The following is a 20,328-nucleotide window of genomic DNA, read 5'->3' on the forward strand; positions in this document are numbered from 1 at the left end:
CGGTGCCACGAAGCTGATGGTATTCGGCCATGTCATCTCCAAAGATGGCGTTCTTCCTGACCCTGCCAAACTTCGCGCCGTCGCTGACTTTCCAAAACCGACCCCCTTAAAAGAACTTCGCAGTTCGCAGGGGGTCCGTCGGGACCCCTGGGACCCTCCCGCGTCATATCCCTCCGGCGCACTCGTTTGGCTCTGGGTGCCTTCCTCCACTCCCGGCCTCGCCACGAAACTGTTTTCCCGCTATCACGGCCCTTACCACGTTCTAGAACAAACTATTCCCGTGAATTACATAGTTGAGCACCTTTACCCATCTCCGGATCATCGTCGCCGGGAGCGTGAAACTAAACACGTCGAGCGCCTTAAGTCCTACTATGACCCGACCACTCTTTCGTCCCCATAAGTCGCCAGGATGGCTTCTTTTCGCCGGGGAGGTAACTGTAATGGGAACGACCGGCAGCCGTTCACGCGGTGCGACGAAGAGGTGCACGAAGTACTGTGCTGGTTCCTGAGTGACTCCTGGGTGTGTGCCTGCCGTGACGCGTCTTGGACCAACGGCCTCCGACCTGTGCTTCGAAGGCGCATCTGTACACCATGTATCCTTTAAAGGGCGCGCTGCGCTTTCTTTTCTTCAAGTTCATAGCTTTTCCTGTTCGTACTTCCGAAAGCATTCGAACTCATCCTTATTATCTATGCAGTTTTCATCTCACGGTCTGGATCTGCGACTGGTTCCCTAAACAATTATGCTTGCATTGTCTCTGTCGTTACTACTATACCTTACAAAATTTTTTAGACAGTCTATAGGCTGTCTATAGACAAATCCTAGAGAGACAGTCTATAAACAATCTATAGATTTATGGCCATACACTTTTAGTAGACTTTTGTCTATAGACAATCTATAGATTATTAATAAACAAAAAGAAATATCTATAGGAAGGCAATAGAGTGTATAAGAAGTCTATAGACTGTCTATAGACCATTTTTACAAAGGATCTTTTCCTTTACACAGCTCACTGTATCTTTTCGAGTTCGATTTCAAGCCTCCTGGTTGGTCTGGCCTCATCCGAGGTGGTCTAGCCGCGACCACTCTTAGCGAGAATCGCTCACTGTCGCGAATGCTCACCTCTTTTGCGCGTGGCGACTGCGACCGGAGCAGGTACTCTAGCGTGCCGTTGAGCGATGCCCAGCCGTACGTGGTCTCGGTCAGGGTGGCGAAGTAGGTGCGCCGGATGCTGCGTGCCATGGCCTCCACATCCCGGCGCACGGACTCCGTGAACTGCTCCCGCACAAAGAGCGTGAAGGACACCACGCCGAAGTACCTCACCATCTTGAGGAAGCAGAACTTCTGCGAGGTACGGAGAGGGGGGCGCGAGGGATCGCAGATTGGGATTTGTCAAAGCGACGGCTACTTCGCTTCCAGAGGCGAGAGTCGCTTAGAGTAATTCACCAGCATCATCCACCGGTACGCAGCAGTAAGCAATCAATCAATCAATCAATCAATCACAATTTGCACACCCTCTACTCATTTTCATACTCCGATTCATTTGGGATATAAAAGTAACAAACAATTATTCGCTAGCACTGCCTCAGTGTTCAACTTAAGAGCGTAAGCAACGGGAGCTTCAAGTGTTTACATCGGTGTGCTCAGCAAACGTAGACAAGACCAAATACAAACACGCGCGGATGTTTCCTTTCCGAAAACATCCCTTCTAAGACTCAAGCAGCGCCGTGTACAGCCCCCGTCAAAAGTATACAGCCCAAGCGGTTTGCTTCTAAGCTGTTTAGCAGTGCTCCTTAGCCCATCTAGCACTCTAAAGCTTTGGAGGATTCAAAACGCAAAGTCATTCCTCTTTTGAGAGGTTACGGTCGCTGAGGATGCATAACGAGGCACACAGCAGGCCTCACAAGCAAACCCCTTGGGCCGTATACTTATGACGGGGGGTGTACCTCATGGATTTTGCACTACTACTGCGATTTGCAGCCGCCTTAGCTAAAGCCGGTATACTTCCTCGTTATATCAGTTAATAAATTTTATAAAAGTGTGCATCACAACACCAAGAATCATTTGACACCATACGAAACCCCCTGGCACAAACGGTTCGGCCGTAACGGCCGCCTGAAGGTCCTTGGAATGCACGGTATGGGGGCGGAAATGTCGGTGGGAACCCCACACATATTTTGGGCTTCAACTTCCTCAGGAACATGCCCAGCCAGTTGACACCACTTCGAACATTCTGCGTCATATGGGTGACCCCCAAATTTTATGCAAATGGTGGTCCCTGGGATGGGGGGGGGGGAGGGTCCCACACGGTGGCCACTATAGTGGCACATATACATATATCGGATCGAAAGTATAGGTATCAATTCAGGCGCTACGCACCCACTGTTTCTATGTGATATATTGTGACCACGTGGCGACTGTTTTGGTCAACATGACCTTCATTGAAGACAGACGCGTCCTTGACAAACGTAAGCACTCAGAGGTAACGCTCTTAAAATATACAATTAATCAAAGATAAGCCACGCACCTTCCTCTGATATTCATTGCTGAGGAAGAAATTGAGTCAGAGGTCTTGGGAGTTCTCCGAAAATTATGCACTAATCGATAATACCATTTGTTTGAACTTACACAGATGGTTTGGCAAGGGGTCTAAAGTCCCGCAAGCTTACATGGGCTTCGCGGGACGCCATAGTGCAGTGGTTCGGATTGACGCTTTTGTGGTGCATGGTTCGGCTGCGCGTTGGGCATTAATGTTTGCATGTCAAGGCGCCCTACACGCAGTGAAGAAGCCCTGTTTCACATCTTTGTTCGGCACCCACCTTGTGCCTCTGCACCGGGTCGACGGTGCCCCCGCCGACGCTGTGGTACGCCGTGGCCAGCTCGCGGTTGGTGACTGGCGCCACGTACTGCACCACGTGCCAGCCCAGGACCAGCTCAATCTCGTGCGGTGCATAGATGCTGCTGTTGAGCACGGCCCAGACTAGGTCGCGGCTGTGCGTGAGGAACCTGACCGTAGCGAACTTCAGCGTCCTCCAGTCCCGGTATTGGGCGAGAGCGCTCTTAATGAGCTCGGTTCCGTTCACAACTGCCGGGTTGCTCCGGTCATAGAACGGCACCTGGTGTGCAAGAGTAATTCTAAAATGAAAGGTAAAGCACTTCTTCTTGACCTCATTCGATGTCTACACATGATTAATGTGATTTGGTTTTATGTCTTAGGGGCGGTGTGGTCAAAGACGCCATCCTTAATAAATTGGTCCGTAGAGGGACTATATGATGTGCGGTGACTCCCCTCGGTCCTTAACGTGTGAGGTTTGTTTCCCCGCGGCGTCCTTTTTTCTAGTTTTCTTATCAATTAAGAAAGGGCACCTGCGTTGCAGTGACACTGACATTAGTGCGATACGGCGTGTTTGTTGCGAGCGTGGAGAACCCTCCTCGCTCTTCGGTATCGGGAACTCTCTTCGCGAGCGGATGTTTCGGCGCTGCGCTTCGCTCTTCGCCGGCGGGGCGACGCTTCGCGGGAACATTTCCCGCGAGCTCGTCCCGTCCGTTCTCCGCTACCCTAGAGCGGGCGAACGTTCGCTCGTAACCGTGCAGGTGAGTCAGATGTCCTCGATTCCTTAGCGTGTTTTGCACCTAACCAGCTTTATTTCTGTTGCAGCGATAAATGCCATTTGACGTCAGCCAGTCCGTGTTGTTCTTTTGTTCCCACAGAGGAAGACCCTCTGTGGTCGGCGTGTGCGCGGTACTGCCCGTGATCACATGGTGAGGTCAACGCATTTACTCCCCTCTCCCCCTATTTCTATCCCAGAGCACAGGGACGGAAGTGAAGGGCCAAATATAAAAAAAATGAAAGTGGACATTTTCAGATGAAATTGGAGATATCGAAACAGATCTGATGCACAAGTGTACAAGTCAGTTTCAATCCATGTTTCGAAGTTCATGTTATTCTGAGCTTACGCCAGTGTGCACTTTAATCAGCCCAAGAGAGCCCGAATCATATTAACACTGAGTGAGTTCCAATAAGTGTGAGTGAGATGGGTGTCCTCAGCGACTGCACACATTGGAACTTATGAGACAACGTCACGCCGGCTCGTCAGGTCAGTCCACATCAGACTGACCACAAACTAGTGCGTCACGTTATGCAAGAGTCTAGTCGAAGTCCGTATGTCAGCCTGGGAATGAGGAAACCTAACAGTTTGGAGTTGAGATGGTCTAAGCCTGAGTGGGGCGTCAAAACAAATCCGAGTGCAGGTGAGTATGCGTAGAGGTCCGTCTTAGTCGGAATGAGTTGAGGTTAGTCCGTGTTTTATAGGCTAAGTTGAAAAAAATTCAGGGGGGCACTTTGGTGACCTGAAGTGCGGTGAGGCGAAAGCCTTTAGTGCGGTGTTGCTGCTTGTGTCACTGATGTGTGGTTAAAATGTTAATTAAGTACACAATTCTTTTGTGAATCTTAAATGCTGGAGACACTGGAGGGCGTTTCGGAGGCATCCGTCTGATTCGACACCTTTCTGCAAACACTCTCCAGCGTCCAGACAAGGAGAACTACGTATGCGTTGGCAGGAAGTAGCGTAGCCATTAGCACGCTCGGCTGCGGAACGGAAGGATAGTGGACCGAATCTCATCGTGCACAAAAATATTTTTTTTCTTGTCTGACTAGACAAAGCGGGACACCTCTGCTGACAACCTTCTGTCCATAACCTTCTGTCGACAACGATGAGGCATTAAAGGCTCTCGCCTTAATACATTGTTGAGAAGCGTCACGATCACAAACTAGGTCATTGTAGCTAGAAAGATGTGTTCAGCCGAATGGGATGATGAGTAGTTATGAAGCAAGCAGAAGCACCATACTATACCCACAAAAGATACACAACGCCACGAAAATCCTGCCGCTGAGGCATTGGGTAGCGGTCGTGTCGGTTGTAAGTGTATGAGGGGGGTGGGGGGACATTTTGCGCTATCCAGTGATAGAGGCATCGAAATTTATTTTTCAGAAATCTCAGTTTCTCCTAACTACGACTGCTGATTCGAAAGTAAAATGGCGGCAGCTGCCTCTCGTTCCTAGCACAACCACCACCTTTGTCGTGCCTTTTGCAGCTTTGTTGGCAACATCGTCATTGTAAGGTATAATTTAAACCATTTTGTTTTTGACCAAGCCAGCTTTGAAGATATCGTGAAGTAGCATTCGGAAGAAAGTGAAAAGTAACTTAGGAAAACTGTTGGTGCAGCACCTTTCCATATTTATTAGCAGCAGCAGTAGTAGTAGTAGTAGTAGTAGAAGTAGTCGAGCCGGAGGCGGTAGTAATAGCGGAGCAGCAGCATTTTAGTAGAAGCAGTATAGCATTAGTAGTAGCAGCAGTAGCAGTGGCACTAGCAGTAGCGGTCATGCCTGTACTAGCGTAGCACTAGTAATCTTAGTAGTAGCAGTATCAATTATACTAGTAGCAGTAACTGCAGCAGCAGCGGTAGCAGAGAAACAACCGCTTCTAGTACTAGCAGAAGTGGGCCTCAAATCGCCCTATGTCGCACCAAATCTCCGGCGGCCTTTTCGAAGGCAGTGACATTCAAATGTCGCTCCTCGATGGTCATCATCTCGTCGAAGGTGATCTCGTTGGTGGAGTTGGAGTCGCGCCTGAAGTTGCGGACCAGCATGTCGAAGTACTGGCTGTAGGCGGTCTTGTCCCGTAGCTTCCGATATCGACGCTGCAGAAGGATCTTGCTGAGCGGCGACGGGTTTACCTTGACCTGCGAGCACATTACTCATGATTGTTTGGTTTGGTTTGATTTCTGGGGTTTAACGTCCCAAAGCGACTGAGGCTATGAGAGACGCCGTAGTGGATTGTGGTTAGACGGCCAGAAAAACTGTACAGCTGTACACCCCAATCTGCAGTCAGTTCACATTAGTAGACTGCCTTTGAAAAGCGCTAAATATACCGGGTGTCACACAATAAAAATAGACTTTTTGAGTTTGAAAAGCGCTTTTTTCGCCATAGCATTAGCAGCGGTGTAGTACATCAGAATGCAGCTAATATGTCCCAAGAGCAGGCTGTTAACTAATATTGATTAACATTTTAACTGTTAAAGGCTTCTTAGTTATCGAGATGCGTGTAGCCGACGGTAAGTAATACCCATATATCAGTTTTTAGAATTTTGTAAAAGCGGTTACCGTCGGCGCCGTGGCCCAACGAATTTTGTCTATTTCGACGAGTTACGTGGACTGGAGAGGTTGCTTTGGTCGCAAGCTTCTCAAAAGCACATGCATTTTGGCGCGATGTACAGAGATTTCGTTGGGCCACAGCACCGAGGGTAGCCTCTTTTTCGAAATTCTAAAAACTGATATGGATACTACTTACGGTGGGCTACACGCCCCTCGGTAATCAAGGAGCTTAGCAGTGATACTTAAAAAGTATTCAATATTAGTTAACCAGCCTACTAGTTAGCAAAACTTAGCTATATTGTGATGTGCTACAGCACTTACAGTACTATGCCAAAAAAGCGCTCTTTTAACTTAAAAAGCCGATTTTAAAAAAAATTTTGTAAAGTCTTAGGTGAAACACTCTGTACAAATTTGCTACAAAGTACACTTTCTTGAGCGACAGCAAAGTGCGAAAACTGGGTGCGTGGGCCCACTCACCACTTCCCACCACTGGCAGCGATGATGAATTTGATGCTTGAAACTGGATTTCGCTAGCGTGTTTAACGAGATGAATAAGCTATTTGTATTTGAGTAATGTGCAGGTCTCGTCAAGCTTACAGAAGGCTTTTTGCCTACTCTCACTGCATAAATATGTACCACGTGATGTCGGAATAAATTTATGACTCTGAATTATGAATGTTCTGCGATATCCGTACGTTGAGGACTTTGGGGGTAGATTGTGCATTTGCCTGGCTCGCCGTAGCTATCTCCTGGCTGCAGCGCCAAAGAAACGGCTGGGTCTCCAGTATAGTTGAACAGCTGTGTACTCTTATAGATGCATAACTTTTAAAACAGCTATGTAGTCTTATAAATGCATAGCTTTTATAGAGCTTCCAGAGTACCACCGACGACATGAATTGCAGGATGGGCTTTAGGGACAAGGAGGATATTTGTACGCCGACTACACGTTGCTGCCGAGTGCGCACTGAGGGGGAAGCCTTCCCCGAAACGCCGCAACCGTGGTGCAGTAGGGCACTCGTACTTTTTTCACCTCCTTTTCCACGAGTCTAGCTGAGAGCCAGCCCGTGTGTCCGGCTCTTGGACAGAAGTTCTCAGCGGCAATTTCCCGTACAGGCGCCATACCTTTTGCTGGACATGTCTGTGGTTACATACCGGACAATACAAATCTGTCAGCACAGTGCTACGGATTGGCTGTGCAAAAGTTAAGCATCCAGAGAGTATTAATTACCAAGTAACAACCACATGAGCGCATTCATACGTAGGCAAAGGAAGGCTATAAGCCTTTCTTGTGGGACCAATGCCTATGTGGTTCAGTCGCTCTAGCAACTAAGCTAACCTGGAGGGCTAGGAGATTGTACCGCAGTGGTGGCGTAGTGGTCTAAGCATCCGCCTGGCATGCGGGAGGTGCGGGGTTCGATCCCCAGTGCCGCCGGGTACCCACCGGTTATACAATGGGTACAGGCTTCCCCCTGGTCTGGTGCTCGGATTATTTAGGATGAAATGCCTGGAAATTTGGTCTTTGAACCCAGCTTCAGCAACCGAAAAACACCTTGTGCCATGGCGCTCTTTGGCCACAGATGCCCTTCCGCCATTAAAAAAACCATCACCATCAACAGGGCTAGGACATGGCACGGCGGGAATTAACCGATCTGCACCATGATGCGGGAACATTAGAGTAGCGATATCCTCCTATCGGGAGTAGGAAGAAACAGCTGTACGACTAAAAAGAGAAGCTATACAGTTTTCTCAGAACGTTCGCATCATGGCTTGCAAGTGGACGTCAATGCGTTGCTCATCGCTTGATTGAAACCAACTCCTCTGCGGGGCTAATCAAATCCTTGTAGCGAAAAAAAGTCGATTTTATCGCCAATGCATTTGCCGCCCGCGTACCTGCTTGCCCCTGGCGACGTCATCGACGACAGCGAACTCCAAGATGCTGGGCCAGCCCACCTGCGTCGCGAGTACCACCATGGCCCGTAGGACGTCCACGACGGCGCTCGACGGTGTCGGCCAGTGGATGCCGGCGTCGTCCAGCACGTCCACCACGGTGGCCACGTTGTCGGTACCAGCCACCATGACGTCCTCGCAGGATTTGTAGAAGCGCCACGTCCTCTGCAGCTCGTTCTGGCCCGTGGCGATCAGGCTCGCGTTCTGCGCAGGCCGCGTTATGTCGTCCCGGTGGCGGAGGATGGCTTCCTGAGAGTGGTGCAGTCCCAAACAGCGTACTATCACCGTTATTGCCCCCGAAGCACGCTTGGACCGGGAACATTTAGGAACTAAGGGCAGATCTGACGGCCGATGGCCTCATTACATATATTGTTGAAGAGCATTCAGGCCACATCGTACGACTCTCATCCACAGCAGTTAAAGGAGCGCTGTATGAGTAACTATCATTTTATGGGTATCGTGTTTAATGGGCACATGAAACGTGGTGCTCATGTGATCGCTGACAATAGGTTACGGACCTTGATATTTGACGTCGGGGTCGAGACAGAACAGCTGACCCTGTTAAACTTCCGGCGGCTACAGCGTCCTTGTGCCGAGCACTAGTTAAGGCGTCGTTAAGCAAGCGAACAGGCTCTGACGCCTTGCTCCTAGTCATCGCTTTCACTTCTTAGAATAGTGGAAGCGAAATGGCTGACGGCATGTTGTAACTAACTTTGCGGGATCCTATCTGCTCTCATCACTTTAGTACCTTACGGCCACTGACGATTAATTTGTAACCAGGCAATTATCGTTCAAATATGCGACATAATTAAATCTGGGCTGCGTTCACTCAGCCAGAACGCGCCTCATTCCAACTAATCAAGGTCTGCTTTGCAACTTCGACAGACCAATAAACAGATCCTTTTGGCCTTTTTTTTTTCTGGCGCTCCACTAAAACAAAAAGCGAGACGAAAGGACAGCAATAAGATTACACTTCAATGTCAGAATGAAGCAATACGCAGGACAGGAAATTTTGCTGAGCAAGCAGCGCTTCATAAGGCGTTTAGCATTTGCGCCCTCCATATCTAAGATGGCTATTTCATACCCAGCCTTCGGTGAGGCTTGCAAGATCAAGGTCGCCCTTGCAAAGCTCCCTTAAGGCTCAAGTGCAGGACACGGTAGGAAACTGACAAGTCCACTGAATTTATTTCAATTGATTTCATTGCCACATGCCAGTGCAGGCAGGTAGCTCACAACCCAGTGAGCAGGTCGCCAGATCCTTTGGCGGCCAGGTTGTGATTGATGACTACGTGAAGTGACCTCTCTCGACCGACTATCAACTGGCACCTGCCACTGGAGGCAGTTTGGGAGCAATCCGGTGGGCAGGTTGTGACGACATCGTATTGTCACGTGACCTTGGTGGCAGGCGGGCCACCTGCTTTTCTCGACCTGCCGACGCCGGGTTGGCCCCCGAACGTGACCGTTAACGCTATCACGTTAAAAGCTGGTTGAGACGCTCTCTTCGAAACAAGCGACATTGGATTCATCGCCTGCATTCTAATGCGATAACATTGGCGGTCTCGTCCTCGAGGAAAGCTGACGTTCGTCACTCCGTGTCACGAAAAAGAAAGTGGCCCGCTTGGAAACCTGCCCCAAGGGTTGTGGCCAGCCTGCCTTCAGTGGAAGGTGGGAGTTAAAGCAATGATTGGTCAAGAGAGGTAACGTGACCTTCTGATGTTATGGCCAGGTGAAGAAACAGACAGTCTCTCGAAGAACTAACTGGGCAGAAATAAGCGTTACGAGAGCTTGGAAAGAACAGCCTGGGTCTCAGAAGCGCTCCATCGGGGGCTGTGTTTGAAACAGCCGCTTGCCGTGGTGGTGGTAGCGTACAGATTAACCGCTACACAACACTGCGCCAGTAGTCGCATGAGCGACTGCCCGCGGTCTATGAATGCGACACATTTTAAAACGCCTTCGCCGAAATGAAAACATTACTCTAGCGGGAATTGAACCATTGCCCTTTTGCGTAGTGACCCGGCCGCCGTACGGATACACCACTGAAGAGCGTTCGTCTAGCCTAAGCTAAAGGAAAGGAATACTTGCGCGGGAGGGATCTCTAATCCTATTGCAATGCACTTTTAAATGTAGGCTAAGCCTCACCGAAGTTTTAATGCGAAAGCATTACTAGTCCCATTACGAGAAAAGCCGGAGGCGTGTGTGTTAGTGTGCGTACTCGCAAATGGCACAAAAATTCCAGCGATGGCAAGAAAAGTAAGGTGACGTCATCAAGCAGCCGTATGACTCACAAAGCAAGTCGAGCACTGCCATTTGAGACAGTCATATTTAGGTCGTTGGTCTATAGTATATACTCCCACTGGACAACGTCAGTCTGGCGCCAGTTTTCCTGACAACATTCGTACCAGAATTGTGACGCCACTGTTTGTCGCGCAACGTTCGGCGTGATGTCATACGATTTCTGGTTGCGTATAGCTTAAAGTGTTAGTCAAGTTGGAGGCTAGCTTGCGACAGGGATTCGAACCGACGACATGTGCACCTTCAGCTGTATGCTTCCCCAGTCTCTACGCCTCTTCCCTTAAGGCGTGGTGTAGGTGTCCGCCGAGATGTGAGCCTATAGTTACTGCGTTATTCTTTTTCCTCAAAAAGAAAAAAATTCGTATCAAAATTGTTATGCAACTGTCCGTCGTAGAGCGTTCCGGGCGGTGTCGTACGCGCCCCTGCTTTCGTAGGCGTTGCTTGTGTGGGTGGGTGTCAGTGCACTCAAGGACAGTAGTGCTTTCAGATTCAAACACGTAAGCACTCTCAAGTGTCTTTGGCGAGTTCTCTCGTGCCCGAAAATTTTAGATAGAACCCTTTTTGAGCGGGAAACCGCCTATGAACGCGATTTAGCAATCAATATATCCGCAGACCACTCGACGGCAGTCATGTATATTTTTTCGATTAACCTTTTTGGTGTCGTCAAAACCATTCCCCATGGGTTTTCTGTGGCAGCCTTAACTGTTCGATGCAATCTACGGAAACTCTTTTAAAAGAAAGATTTTGCTACATATCAAAAGAATGGACCATTACCTTCAATAATTCTATAATAATGTGTTACAATTTTAAAATTTTCAAAATTTTTGTTCCAATGTTTGACATGATATGACAGCAGAAAACTAGCGTGGTTGCGGGGCTGGCGAGTGAAAAACTGATTTGCTCGCTTGTAACATTTGGTTTATATATGTGATCAGTTAGGACAATGTAGCTGCCTGTCAAGACAAAAGGGGCAGAGCCGTGCATTGACAATGATATTCTTCCCACGAGGGATGCATATATCAGGAAATAACACCAGTACTGACGAAGCCCACGCAAAGTCCAGCGCCCACCTTATGAGGACACTATTCATTATTGATTATCTTAGAGGACATTTTTTACCGAGTTTGCCGGCATGGAATTAAAATACACAGTAATTAAGCCAGGACTTTAACTGTGAGACATAGACCGCTGCTGTGCTTGTAGTTCGCACCTCGAGGACGGACAAGTTGTTGGGGTTGGAATACCGTCCGCACACGTATTGGCCGAAGTCTTCGCACGGGTCTACGGACATGTCCATGCTGTCGAGCAGGGCTTTGCTGTAGCGGCGGCATCCCTCGGTCTGGCACGAGGGGTCGGATTTGTGCGTCTCACGGTTTTGAAGCATGAGGGTTGTGACGACCACGACGAGCAAGACGCCAACGCAGCAGGCCGCCGCCACCAGTTCCGGTCGGCTGCAGGCTGCGCGCGGCGAAGACTTGGGACCCTTGTTGCCTTGTGCAGATAAGGGGGGGACAACAGGCCTGCGTATGCGGGAAATATCAAGCATTACGCTGTAAAGTGGACGGTGATCGGTATTGTATTGGAGAAGTTTTGTGGTGTATGGCGTTGATCTCACGGCCTAAATGGACTCGGGGTCGAATACAAATTGGCCTGTTTCTATAGGTTACTGCGTTTTAATGGCGAGACGCCTGCTTTCAATTAAAACGGAGCTTTTGTGGGCTGAAATACGTGAAAAATGAAGTACAGGTGTCACTGCCATAGGTTTCTCTCGCAAGAATACCGCAGTCACATCGACACGGTTCTTTTCTCTCCGATCTCAAGGGCCTGGGCACAGCGGTGTTCACATCGTACAATCTAAACAAAAAGAAATAGAAAGGAAGTAAGGGGTGCTTAAGCGCACTGCCTCTACTGAAAGGTAGTGTGCTAGAGATCCCTTATTCCTTTTTACTCTATTCACATTATTACTCTATTCGCATCCTGGTAGTGATCACGTACTCGTCGGTTTTGACGTCGCGAATTTGAATCCACTGGTGGGAAAAAGGGCCACATTTTTGTCCAATGTTTCTGAGAAAATATTCCTTCTTTTGCTGCGAACACATCAGCATATCCAGGAAGAACCATAAAATCAACTCCTACTAAGACCAAGAATTGCACGGTTCTTTCCTCGGGGCCCCTTTTAAGGTCCTATGACATGAAATTTCTAATATTCATGACGGATATAATTAATTTGTTCAGCGAACAAGGATGCCACTGACGAATAACGTGTAATGAGAACTCAACAAAATACTGGCTTCTTACGTCAGTCTGTTGGAAAAAAAAACGCCGTCAGGAACATTACTCGCAAAATAAAATCCAGCTGCAATCAATACTTGAGCTCCGTTCCGCAGCCAGGCTGCTTCTCAGGCAATCTGCAGACTTACAACGTCCACTCACGCTTCTGCTTCATTACTAGGCCACAGGGAGGCAGCAGACTTGCAGCCGTATCTCCGGCCGACACTTAGGCTGATACGCAGGTACTGTATAGACTTCTTACGATCGTCACTAGTCATCCTAAAGTCCTCTTCGAGCATAGTGCGTATTGTCTGGATACCCATGCATTGCACTCCAGTTCTCTACTGGCCCAGAGGGAGCCTACAGAATTGTGGTCGCCATTCACTACTCACGCTGCGGTCCCTGCCCGGGGTACTTCCATGGGCACGAGGGTTGTCCCCGGCTGCGTTTGGTGCTTCGATTGCTCTTGCGTGGAACCGGCCGCGTCCGTAGAGGGCAGCGTCAGAGTGGCCATGTCGGTGGGGCCCTTGTCGAGCGCGGTGGACACACCAGGCTTCTGCTTGGCCCGCCGGCTCTCCGCTTTGACCGCCTGGCGCTTGAGGTCGTCGACCAGGGCGGTGTACTGTGGATGCTGCTGCTGCCCGCGTTGCTGGAGATACGACACGGCACGTCTTCGCATTTTCGCTCAAATCAGTGCTTATTTCTCGTTCGCTTTTGCTTAAGGGTTTGCCGATAGTTTGAACTAAGTTTGGTTACGGTTTACGGTGGTTTAACGTTCCAAAGCGACTCAGGTTATGAGGGACGCCGCAGTGAAGGGCTCCATCAATTTCGACTACCTGGGGTTCTTCAACGTGCACTGACATAGCACCGTACACGGGCCTCTAGAATTGCTCCTTAATTGAAATTCGACCGCCGCGGCTGGGATCGAACGCACGTCTTTCGGGTCAGCAGCCGAGCGCCACAACCACTGAGCTACCGCGGCGGACTATAGTTCTAACTTAAATCATGCAACTGAAAGGTAGTATAGCACATATCTACTAGGCATGGAAAGGAAGCCAGCACATGTAAGATAAGGAGAGAGAAGGACAGGACGAGGGAGAGGCAGGAGTCCTTTAGGTGCAGTGCCGAGGGGCGGTGGGGAGGTGGTTGTGTGAGATGCTTCTGGACATCTGGCCTATCACTTCGTCTCTGAATTAAATTTGGCCGTGCCTCTCTTGTTGGGCTGGTACGTGGGGTTCTATTGGATGTACGCCTCTAGGAGGGTGCAGGTATGTGGGCTGGTCGTGGGAGGCGCATCTAGAAGGTAGCTTTGGGCGATGGATGGCGCTTCTCGTGGGTGAAGGTGGGTGAGGTGGGCGGTAGCGGTGAATCTAGGGTAGAGGCGAGTTGGTAGGCAGCCCCCTAGCTAGGGGGAGCTGTAGGGTGATGGCTGGGGCCCCAGTACTTCAGGAGGGTGAAGGTTTGGTTTGGTTTATTGGAGTGTAATTTCCCAAAGCAACTCAGGCTATGAGGGACGCCATAGGGAAGGGCTCCAGATATTTCGACCACCAAGGGTTCTTTAACGTGAACTGACATCGCACAGTATACGGAGTGTGATGGTTGAATGTGGGCGCTCCTCGGGACTGGAGGTTTCACTTCAGCAGACGTCAAATTTCCGGGGTGGGAGCTGACGCTAGCAGTACTTTTGCAGGAAGAGTAACTGCTAAGAATTAAAATTATTTATATTATTCAAACTATTTGTACCATGTCGCTTGGATCACGACAGTCTCCCGATTGTGAAGGCAGTACTCAGTAAAACAGAAATAGACAATATTCAAGCTTATTGCGTAAATCAAGAAATTAGCCGAAAGCAATGGTTGGTCGAGGAGCATCGCCACTCGTAGCTCGCACTAATTACCGGGCATTCACCACAGCGCTCAGTTCAGGACATGACGACAAGCTGTGCAACGCGTTGCCTTGCCTAGCTGTTCATGCCGTCATTCTAGGTGATGTGCGAAGATAGCGTTCCTTGCGGTGTCGGCCACCTATAGACCTTATGCGAATTGCACTGCCATCTAGCGGTCGCCGCGCGCGATCCGCCATGTTGGAGGATAGCCGCCGGATTCACAGCACGTACTGGTGCACGCTCGTCGCGCGCGCTCGAGTTTCACCGTCCTCAGTATGCCCACATATTGCTTAGTGCCTTGCTGTAAGCAGAAGGGTCACAAAGGCGCCCAGGGAAAAAAGGCAAGAGGGCTTGATTTGAGCGCGTTTCTATTTTTGGTCTGCGATCCCCGACATCCGGGACACAAAAGTTGCAGTACCGTCGCTACATGTCGAGACGTCGCGAAACGCATTTCGTTATCGCCATGTAGCAAATGAAATTAGAAATAATCTTTGTAGGCACGAGGAAAATATCACACAAAAGTAGTTTTTCTCCTGCGATTGCCCGTGAAGTGCTGCGATTATCGGCCTCGCAAGAGGGTAATCATGATCAGCTGCTCAGTGGTACGGGTCGCGCTTTGTGAGAACCGTCGCTGCTAGCGTTATCCCCCGCAGCCGTTACACGCGTTAGTTTTTAGTGCGAATATTTGTTTCGACGGAAACACCAGCAAGGATCAAGTGCCCGTGGCACGGAACGTTTGTGCACTGCAAATCAGTCAATCGTTTCTGTTAGACCAGGGAAAGGTGCCTATTTTGTGGAGCGACGGCTTGTTTGCATGTAGCGATTTCACTTAACCGGCCGGTTTCCACGAAACCGTGTGTTGTGTAAAAAAGAAAGGACCGTAAGGGAAGCCGCTCAAGCGCTACCATAGTTCCAACTAGTAGCGGGAATGCATGACGAGTGTAGAATCCTCCAAAAATCTCAGTGCACAGCTGCTTGCTCGTCGTGGTAAAACCATAGACACTGCTGCATTCACGGGCTACGTGTTTTTAACGGCGATAGTCCAAGAATGGTAAACAATTGTGTAGTGGGGTCGTGCGGGGACCTAGGGGTCTATGTGCCCGGTAATAATAATGACGTTTTCTTTCTCTGTCTAGGGCACTATAGGGCAAACTAGGGGCTCTGGGCACTAGAGCACTAGGACATACAAACAAATGCTGTATGAACTTTTCAAGGAAAATGAAAAGCGTCGCATGTTGAGAGGCCACTTCTTTCGACACTGCCAACATGAGCGTGAAGTTTACTATCGTTTGCTTTCGGTGTCGACTCAACACACAGAAAACGCTACCACAACAGCAGCAATTCAAGCGGCACGCCCGTTCGCAAAAAGTATCCAACCAAATAAAAACTGACTCAAACTAGACCGAAATGCGCACATTTACACTTGCTTCGTACATTACACTTGCTTCGTACATTTCTTGGTGTTCATCGTCGGCAAACTGACATAGGACTCCGTGAAAAACTTGTAGCTTCGTACCCGGTGGCGTTCGGAAAGTGTTTTGGTCGCGTAGTAAGCGTCTGCGAAGTCACCTGGAAACTTGGGCTGCAGAAACAGGTCGACTCACCATTCAGTCATGCTTACAGGCTCAAGCGACAGGAAATAAGATTTTAGAGCCAGCACCGCAGTAAGGAAGCTAACGCAGGCCACGCGTAAATCCAGAGAGCAGAGGCGGAACGAGCTTCAGTCATCCTCCAACATGGCGGTTTTCCGCTGGTTCTTCTTTTCTCCGATAGATGGCAGCAATTTTGCATAAGGTCTATAGGGTGCGTTCATAGCGCCTACTGCGTTAAACTGAAAACACCCGAGTCGACGCGCTCTGGCGTGGTGTGACGCCCAACCTTGCATTTCCGGAGGACGTAATGCAAACAGCTCTCGCCTTAGAATGGTACAGCGGAAAGCGTTTATGTAAACCATGGTGCGTCTGTACGCAAATAGAGAGTCGTGCGGGGACTGAAACAGTGAAATGAGTGAGCGAAATGGGACTTAATTTGAATTTCTTGTACCCCATCTTAAACAGAGTGCTATGGTCTTGCCAACCTCACAAGTAAGGAGGAGGAACAGCCTTCTCAGCAAGCGAGCACGACAGACGACACAAAGTAGTCCTATCGGTCGAGGGAGGAGCTAGTGCGAGAGACATCAGCGCGCACTTTATAAGACTAAGGAATTCGCAATTAAATGGCTTGCCCGCCGATTTCCTTCGAGTCTGTTCCTTACTCGATAGAAAAGGAGCAGCTCAGCTATGGTCTATAGCCAGTTGGGCTATCAGGTGAAACTTGAGGGGCGCAGAGGGCAGGAGGAGAACTCAAAAACATGGACTGGGCCCCTCTGACTCACGCTTAAGTATTGCACTGGCCCGCGTGCCACAGAGCTTAGTGGCTGCCCTGAAGAAGCACTGAGCATCGCACTCACCGTTGATTTGGTCGACTTTTTTGACGGCATGGCGGGGCGGCAAAGGTGAAGTCTTCCTGTCCGAGGCGGGTCCCGTCCTGGCGTCAGCTGGAGCTGGAATCGAAAATGCATAGTGTTGGAAGATTCCACAGAAACATCTAGCCTTATGTTTTTCGTCTAACTGGCTGTTCTCAGGCACGGTGCATTATCCTACGTCCCATGAACGTGGAAAGTTTTACTTTGCACCCATATCATACCACGGCGCACACCAGAACATTAAGGCGGATGCTGGAACGTGCAGGAGAGTAGCTGGTGCACCGAAACTCGACTCAGTCGGCACCGGTACTCGCTGGAAGCTGGTGGTGGAAAGCATTTATCTAGGACTAGAGAGAGTAGGGACTGGCCTTAAGGGCCAGCCCCTTAAAAATTCTAGGAGAGGCCCCTAGACCGGGACCCCTGTGGCTTCCGCGGCAGCTCGGGCTCTAGCGACGAGGGCTCTTTGGCACTCTAACGTAGAGCAGCCCAGAGCAGGGCAGCCTTCCAGCTCTCTCGGGTAGGTGAAGGGAAAAGGGGGTAAGCAGGGTTAGAGGGGCATGCCCACACCACGTGGTGCACGTCCGAGAACGCGCATCCGCAATGCGGGCACTCCCCGTTAAAAGTCGGATTAAAATATTGCAGCACTGCCGGGCATAGTACCGTGTTGGTATACAAGCGAAGGAGCCAACGCTCCTCACTTTTGGTTAGCCATTTCGCAGGGGGATGAAAGCGGCTATGCAGTGTGATAAAATTGAATAATTTGTTTGTAGGTGATAGCCAGATTAGGTTCTGGTACCTCAGGCGGCGAGTGTCGAGGTGATGTGCGGTGGTTGAGCGCGTGGGCTGAGGCGTCTGCAGCCTCGTTGCCCTCTAGTCCCGCATGTGCTGGCGTCCAGATGATGACACGCGTGCTTGGGCGATCCTGGTACTCGCATCTATGTAAATTTTGGCTGCGCGTTGGGATATGCTTCCTTGTTGAAGATTTCGACAGGCTTTCTGGGGGTCGGTAATGATAACCCGGGAGTCTGGTATGCAGCGGCGAGTGCTATGGTGACCTCCTCCGCGTGTGTAATGTTGGGGGCACGGAAAGTGAGTCCCTGAACGTACGTATTTTGATGGATTACTGCGGCCGTATACCATCCCCCGTGGTGTGGGCCAGCAGCATCCGTGTAGAAGACTCCGTAGCGAGAGGCGTAGCGGTCGTTAAGGGCCGTCACGCGCGTGGTTCAACGGCCCTCGTGAGTCTCCTTTGTCATGTTCTGTGGCAGAGGGTGGACCTGTAGCACGCGGCGCCAGTCCTCTGGAACCGTGGTCCTTTCCTCTGCATGCGCTTTGTAGGCAATGTGCAGCCGGTTTAGGAGGCTGTTGCCGGCTGAGGATTTGTTCAACCGAAAGTACTGATTATTTAAGTGCGCCTGGCGTAGCTCCGCAAAGGTGTTGGTGATACTGAGATCGATGAGCCGTTGATTGGACGTCATTATGGGGAGGTCGAGGGCGCGCTTATAGATTTTGCGAAGGATCACCTCTAGGGCGTTCTCGTCACATTTCCGCAAGTGGAGATAGGGTGCCGAATAGAGTATCTGGCTGGTTACAAATGCATTCGCCAGCCTCAGGACGTGTTTGCAGTGTAACCCCCCCCCCCCCCCCCACTTCCTCCCTCCCGTTTGTTAGATACCCGGGGGACCATGCGGCTCACCTGGTCTCCAATCTTGCGAAGCTTTTTCAGCGTTGTACCGATCTTGCGGTTGCGGTGAATAAAGAGTCCCAACACTCTCACCTCATCTTGTTCAAAGATGGGGCCACTAGCACGGAAGAGGTCGATTTTGGCGATGCGCTTCGGGTTGGGCCGAAGGTGCACGAATTCTGATTTGGTCGGGGAGCATTCCATGCCACAGCGGCGAACGTATGCGTCCACGATAGCCACCGCTTGTTGCAGGTTGGCCTCGATCTGTCCCAACGACCCATGTGATGACCAGAGCGTAATGTCGTCGGCATACAGGGCATGTCTGATGCCTGGGACATCATTAAGCAGTGAGGGGAGGTGAGCCATGGCGAGATTAAAGAGGAAGGGAGACAGGACTGCTCCCTGTGGAGTTCCTCTGGTACCTAGAGGGTACGGGCCATACTCCTGATCTTGGATACGTATATAGGTTTGCCGATCAGTGAGGAATTGTCTGATGTACCTAAACGTCTTGTGGCCACAATTCGTCTGGGACAAATGTGTGAGGATGATGTCGTGGGTCACGTTGTCAAACGCCGCCTTCAGGTGCAAGGCTAGAACCACCTTGTCGTCACTGGGGTGTTCGACCGCATCCGAAAATTCCTTGTGTGATTGCAGCAGAACATCCTGCGCGGATCGGTGTGGGCGTAATCGGAACCTGGTATCCGCAAAGGTGTGTTTGGATTTAGATATGTTGAAAGTCTGTCTCTGACAAAAGTTTCCATTGACAACACATACCCCTTCGGCCATAATGTATACCTCAACCACACAATGAGGAAGGAACAGAACAGAAAGTCATTTCCTTTCCTCAAAACCAATTTTCAATTTCACTGGGGAGAAAATTGCCACAATAATGGCCACAATCTTAATGTATACCTAAAGCTCACAATGAGAAAGGAAAAAGAACAGAAAGTACAAGATAGCAGAAGGAAAGAATCAAACAATGGAGTAGACAGCTCTGGTATAATTTATATCAACTGGGGCTCTGCAAGCTCCTGTAACGTCGCTGACGACATTCGCGTCCTTTGAATTTCGCTTCCTCTGAAGTTCGATCGCCGGACAGCGATTTCGATTCCGCTACGTTCTGCTCAGCAACCGAACACCATGGCCTCTGAGCCTGCGAAGCTGGTCCGCGTCCAATCATTTGGTCGTTCGCGAAACTCCAATTTGTTTACGCCCGCCAAAACACAAAGTGAGTGGGGACTGGCCTTAAGGAACAGCCCCTTACAAATTCTAGGATGGGTTCCTAGGCCCGGACCCCTGCGGCTCCGCGGCAGCTCGAGCCTCGGCCACGAGAGCTCGTTGGCTCTCTAAGGTAGAACAAACGTGGCTGCTTCGTGTAAATACCGAAATTCAAGAACGGTCGGCGTCGCGACAGCCTACGTCAGCGGCACTGCCCCGATGCCTTCTTGGGCGTAAGCTCACCAGTAACAGCAGCAGCCACTCCTGAGGCACTCTCAGCAGAAACGACGTGGTCCCCAGGCGGATGGAGCGTTTGGAGTCCTCGACGTACGTGCGAAAACGGAGCTGGTCCGGGACGCTCTGGACAACAGTACCGAAGTCAGGGAACCGCAGGGAACCAAGAACGCTGAACCGT

The 20,328-nt window shown here is 50.2% G+C and overlaps 1 protein-coding gene and 1 pseudogene across 1 annotated transcript in view; both read right to left on the minus strand.

The window, feature by feature from the left end:
• The window catches only part of LOC149331159 (endothelin-converting enzyme 2-like), a 28,059-nt gene extending 14,718 nt beyond the window's left edge, over positions 1-13,341 (minus strand). Inside the window, exons 1-6 of the mRNA XM_089555890.1 lie at positions 13,055-13,341; positions 11,602-11,911; positions 8,043-8,348; positions 5,525-5,740; positions 2,818-3,114; positions 1,121-1,342 (exon numbers count right to left, since the gene is read on the minus strand). Of these exons, the coding sequence (XP_089412016.1) occupies positions 1,121-1,342; positions 2,818-3,114; positions 5,525-5,740; positions 8,043-8,348; positions 11,602-11,911; positions 13,055-13,341 (1,638 nt within the window). The remainder of the gene's footprint in view (positions 1-1,120; positions 1,343-2,817; positions 3,115-5,524; positions 5,741-8,042; positions 8,349-11,601; positions 11,912-13,054) is intronic.
• A 4,076-nt stretch (positions 13,342-17,417) lies between these two features.
• LOC149331160 (uncharacterized) lies at positions 17,418-19,061 on the minus strand (annotated as a pseudogene).
• Between the last annotated feature and the right edge of the window lie 1,267 nt (positions 19,062-20,328).

The sequence above is a fragment of the Amblyomma mixtum genome, chromosome 8 (assembly GCF_055824585.1).
Source record: "Amblyomma mixtum isolate Tamu chromosome 8, ASM5582458v1, whole genome shotgun sequence".
Lineage (NCBI taxonomy): Eukaryota > Metazoa > Arthropoda > Arachnida > Ixodida > Ixodidae > Amblyomma > Amblyomma mixtum.